Genomic DNA, 5,908 nt, shown 5'->3' with positions numbered 1-5,908 from the left:
GACACTCCTGAGGCAGGCCAAGACCGCAAAGCGGTTGTAGTGCCGGATAAGTAAGTAAGTAAGTATCCTGACGGATCTATTCGGGTGGTCCAGCATGCCTCGCGCGCCCTCACAGCGACAGAAAAAGCATACAGCCAGATTGATCGCGAGAGCTTGGCCATAATTTTTGCGATAAAAAAATTTCATAAGATGATATTCGGCAGAAAGTTTTTATTACAAACAGATCATCGGCCGCTTTTGAGAATATTTGGGTCGAAAAAAGGGATCCCCAATTTTACAGCCAATCGGTTGCAACGTTTCGCTCTACTGGCATATGATTTTGAAATAGAATACGTTCGCACCGATCAGTTTAGCAACGCTGACCTTCTTTCCCGCCTGATACACACACACGCCAAGCCAGACGAAGATTCAGTGATAGCATGTGTTACATTAGGGGCGGAAGTTAAATCATTGGTAACTAATGCTATTCAGTATGTTCCAGTTAATTTTATCGACATAAGTAGAGAAACCAAAGCCGACAGATTATTATCCAAAGTCCTTCAATACGTTAAACATGGATGGCCAAATAATGCAGCTTATGAAGGAGAACTGTCGCGCTTCCATGACAGAAAAGATTCGCTTACAGCAATCGACGGGTGTCTCCTATTTAGAGAGAGGGTGGTAATCCCCAAAGTATTGCAACGCACCTGGTTGAAACAGGTTCATCTCGGGCACCCAGCAATAAATAGGATGAAAGCCATGGCCAGAAGTAATTTTTATTGGCCATCAATGGACCATGACATTGTCGATTGGGTGAACTCGTGTCATTCATGCCAGATAGCAGCTAAGTCTCCAACTCACATCAAGTCGACCAGCTGGCCAGAAGCACCAGGTCCGTGGTACCGCATTCATGTCGACTACGCGGGACCACTCAACGGGGAATGGTACCTGGTGATTGTCGATTCGTTCTCGAAGTGGCCAGAAGTGATTCCAACGAGCAGTACAACAACAACGGCAACGATAAGTATACTGCGTAACATATTTGCTCGTTTTGGCAACCCAGTAACACTTGTGTCGGATAATGGTCCACAATTCACTAGCACAGATTTTGAATCTTTTTGTAGGCAAAATGGGGTTGAGCACATCAGGACAGCGCCGTATCACCCGCAATCCAACGGGCAGGTTGAAAGGTTTGTCGACACCTTTAAGCGCGCTTTGAGGAAGATGTCAGCCGATGGTCTCACGTTACGAGAAGCTCTGGACACCTTCTTGCAGACCTATCGGGCCACCCCGAACGCTCAGCTGAATAATTCGAAAACTCCTGCCGAGATTATGCTAGGCAGGCGTCCCAGGACTTTGCTAGAGCTGTTATTGCCGCCACGTCAAGCTTCACAACCGAGTGCTGGTCTACGAGTTCGTGAGCTGAATCCCGGTGAGTCGATCTACGCTAAGGAGTACCGCCTGAACGATTGGAAATGGGTCACTGCTACGGTGGTCGATCGGCAAGGCAGATACATGTACCTGGTTCGGACTGCTGAGGGGAAGACGTTCCGTCGACACATTAATCAGCTACGTCGGCGTATCAGCGACGGTTCGTTTAAGGACACAACACGGGCCCATTCACCACTACCTTTGGATCTGTTATTCGATGCTTGGCACTTTAATCCGTCACCAGTACCTGCATCTTCGGGCCAGCTAGAAGCTGATAAACCGTCCTCACCGCCAGCGCCTGTGTCGTCCTGTATTGTACCATCTACTAATTTTAATATTGAGAGCAGCCGCCCAACACTCATCAAATGTCCACGAAGAAGAGCTACATCCCTCAGAACGGATCAAACAATCGATTCGGTACATGAACCACGTCGCTCTTCTCGCAACAGAAGACCGCCCAGTCGGTTCGATGTGTACCGAACGTTTTAAGGAGGGAGATGTTATGGTGAATATTTTGCCTTAGTGAGCCAACCTGTATGTATCACGGCTCTCACAGATGAGTGCACGCATCTCGTGAGATGCCGTTAGGTTCGGGCTTATGACGTGATCCCCGAAGGATCACTCTCTCTCCGGCGCGCCTCCACATAGGATAGTGAACAAACGTTTTTATATGTGTTAACTTATTCGCGTGCATTCGTCCACCTCTTATTTTAAATACATGACGACAGACCTTAACAGTTATAAGTTTTCTACCAAATAAATTCATTCTGTTCCTAACCATACAATACGCTGGTTGTTTGCACTACTGCCAATAGGTTATGGGCCCAGAATAGTACGATATTTGAAGAAGTGTAATTTTCAATCAAGTGACAAGAAACCGAAGATGAATTCAAGTTCCACTGGATCCTCAAGCGCTGCAGGTAGTAGCATAGTTTCGTCGAATCTTCCTGGCATCGAACGTCTTACCGGTAGAGAAAATTAGGACACTTGGAAGTTTGCGGTACAAACCTTCCTTGAGCTCGAAGATCTCTGGTGCGTGGTAAAGCCGAAAAAGAATGACGACGGGAGCTACGTAGCCGTGGATGCAGGCAAGGATCGCAAGGCAAGAGCAAAAATCATCCTTCTTCTTGATGCGTTGAATTATGTGCACGTCAAGGAAACAACGACAGCAAGAGAAGTTTGGGCTAAGTTGGAGAGAGCTTTTGAAGATTCTGGTCTTACTAGAAGAGTCGGACTGCTGCACAAGCTGATAACAACGGATTTGTCGTCTTGCGAATCCATGTCCGAATACGTTAACCGCACAATTTCAACGTCGCATCAACTCAACGGAATAGGCTTTGCGATTTCCGAAGAGTGGATTGGAACGCTTCTATTGGCTGGTTTGTCTGAGCAATATCGTCCAATGATAATGGCTTTGGAAAATTCAGGTATAGCCATTACTGGAGATGTTGTGATCGTATTGTTGCTCACCCCTGGATCGCGGCTGGAGACAGCCGCCGATACCAGTCAGGCGGCCGACGCAACGAGAGAGGCGAAACTAGATAGGCAAGGCGAAATCTGGAGAATTAGGAGAATTAGAATTAGGAGAATTAGAATTAAGGAATTGCTCTCTCTCTTCCGATCTGGCTTTGGTGGCGAACGGTTGTGTGTCAGCGCGGCACGGATGTTATCATTTTACTTATAATATAAGTTGTAAATTGTAGTTTGTGTTCGCGTTATATTATCAACGCTTCATCGGTCATCCGAACACAAAAGTGGCGACGAGTCTAACGTTTTTCTGTTTTTATTGTTTTATTTTACCCACGCGACGAAAATTCCGCGACCACAACGCAAACGACGGAGGATGAGCACCATTGAGGCAAACGGTGCAGGCGTGCATCCCGATGAAGATCAACGGCGTTCGTCATTTGGACGGCCCAGTGCATTGGACCCAGTGCAACAACCCGGCGGACCTGTTATTGGCGGTGTTACGCAGCACCATGCCGGTACTTATCCTGAGCAAGCTGTAAATTTCGGCCGTGATGACCGGCCTGCGCCATCGCATTCGGGTGTCCCTCCGCCATCGCACTTTGCTGCTCAACATGGGTCATCGCAACCATTGCCAACGGGGTCGATGATCTCAGGCTCCAGCACAGGCGCCAACACGATGGCGGAAACGTTGCAGCTGCTCCAACAACAGATGGCACAGCAACAGCAGTTGCTGAATCAAATCATGTGCCAGCGAATGTATACGCTGAATCCTGCCGTCCCCAGCTTCCAACCGGAGCAAGTGATCGAAGCGCTCTCCCGCAACATTAGTGAATTTCGTTTCGATGGTGAGAGCGGCATCACTTTCAGAGCGTGGTTCTCGCGCTACGACGAGCTGTTCAAAAAGGATGCGGCTCGTATCGACGATGCAGCGAAGGTTCGTCTACTGCTACGAAAGCTCGGCCCCATTGAGCATGACAGGTATTTATCGTTCATTCTACCTGCGCGCGCTGGTGATTTCCATTTCGATGAAACGATAGCACAGCTCGAAACGTTATTTGATACACGCGAATCACAACTTAGTAAACGTTTTAAGTGTCTCCAATTACACAAAAAAGTAGCGAGGATCATCTCACATTTGCGTGCCGGCTCAACAAAGCGTGTGTTGATTTTGAACTGAGTAAAATGGGAGAAGAGCAGTTAAAGTGTTTACTTTTCGTGTGCGGACTCAAGGACGAGTCAGATAAAGACATGAGGACTAGGATGCTCGCGCGTATAGAGGATAAGCCTGATGTTACGTTACAACAATTATCAGCTGAGTGTCATAGAATAGTTAATTTAAAGCGGGACAGCGCCATGATAGAGTCGAATGCGCAGGAAAATGTATTTGCCGTACAGTCGCGGGAACAGCGGTTCCAACGTTCGCCACCAACACAATTACGGAAGCCAAGGTATAATTGCTTTAAGTGCGGTGATTTACACTGGGTTAGTGAATGCCCGTTTTACAACAACAAATGCAACGATTGCAACCGTTTCGGTCATAAGGAAGGTTATTGCCAGTCAGGCCAAAACCATAGCCAAAGTTATAAGCCAAAGTGGAAGCCAGGATTTAAAAATCGGAATGTAGCTAATACCAAAGTCGTGAAAGTCAATGTGTTCAATGTTAATAATCATCGTCGGTTTGTTGATATAACGCTTAACGCTATGCCTGTCCGTTTGCAATTGGATACGGCATCTGACATCAGTATTGTGAATAGACAGACATGGGAGCGAATAGGGAGACCTCGGTTAGATCCAGCATCAGTGATTGCAAAGAATGCCTCAGGAGAAGAGCTTGCCATTGATGGAGAATTTTATGCCAAAGTGTGTGTAGGAGAACAAACATCGCAGAATTTAATAAGAGTAACTGGAGTGAATTTAATGCTTCTGGGAGCAGATTTGGTGGATGCTTTAAAACTAGGTGCAACACCAATGGATCAATTTTGCACTCAGGTGATGACGTGTACTAGTCAACTTCAGCAGCGGTTTAACACAGTTTTTAACGGAAAAGGATTTTGTTCGAAGGCCAATATACAGTTAATATTAAAAGATAATTGTCGACCTGTATTTCGTCCACCAAGACCAGTAGCGTATGCAATGCAGGAGGCAGTAAAAAGTGAATTAGACCGGTTAGAGCAACTTGGAATCATTACTCCGGTGAATTTTTCCGAATGGGCTGCACCAGTAGTCGTAGTTCGGAAATCGAATGGTGCAATTCGAATCTGCGGGGATTATTCAACGGGGTTGAATGATGCTCTTCAACCCTATGACTACCCGCTCCCTCTCCCGGAGGATATTTTTGCGCGTCTGGCAAACAGTATTGTCTTTAGTAAAATAGATCTTTCCGACGCATTCTTACAAGTTGAGATAGATCAGCGCTATCGTAATTTGCTTACAATTAACACACACAAAGGTCTATACAATTACAATCGCCTTCCACCTGGCGTTAAGATAGCCCCTACTGCATTTCAACAAATCATAGACGCAATGTTAACTGGATTAAACGGTGTTTCAGGCTATTTAGACGACATAATTATTGGAGGTAAAACTCAGCAGGAGCACGATGAAATATTGGTTAATGTACTTAAGCGAATCGAAGAGTTTGGTTTTACCATAAGTGCGGATAAATGTGCTTTCAACGTCAAAGAGATAAAGTACCTGCGCCATATTATCGACAAGAGAGGTCTACGCCCTAACCCGGACAAAATCGAAGCGATCATGAAAATGCCAGAGCCAATAGATGTATCGAGCGTACGATCTTTCCTGGGTGCCATAAATTATTATGGCAAGTTTGTTCCTAACATGCGAAATTTGCGCTATCCGCTTGATAATCTCTTGAAAAATAACCATAAGTTTGAGTGGACTACAGAATGTAAGACCGCATTTGATTCTTTTAAGAAATTATTGTCATCAAATCTTTTACTCACACACTATGATCCGAGGCAACAAATAATTGTATCAGCAGATGCTTCCTCAATCGGACTCGGAGCTA

The 5,908-nt window shown here is 45.9% G+C and overlaps 1 protein-coding gene across 1 annotated transcript; it reads left to right on the top strand.

Annotated features, from left to right (window-relative positions):
* The first annotated feature begins 528 nt into the window (after positions 1 to 528).
* On the top strand, positions 529 to 1,940 carry LOC121589254 (uncharacterized protein K02A2.6-like). The gene has a single exon (XM_041908014.1). It carries the CDS (start codon positions 730 to 732, stop codon positions 1,897 to 1,899), a length of 1,170 nt encoding a protein of 389 aa, XP_041763948.1. The 5' UTR covers positions 529 to 729; the 3' UTR covers positions 1,900 to 1,940.
* Positions 1,941 to 5,908: the final 3,968 nt, after the last annotated feature.

Source organism: Anopheles merus, chromosome 2R (genome assembly GCF_017562075.2).
Source record: "Anopheles merus strain MAF chromosome 2R, AmerM5.1, whole genome shotgun sequence".
Classification (NCBI taxonomy): domain Eukaryota; kingdom Metazoa; phylum Arthropoda; class Insecta; order Diptera; family Culicidae; genus Anopheles; species Anopheles merus.
This window is presented reverse-complemented; position numbering and strand designations above follow the sequence as displayed.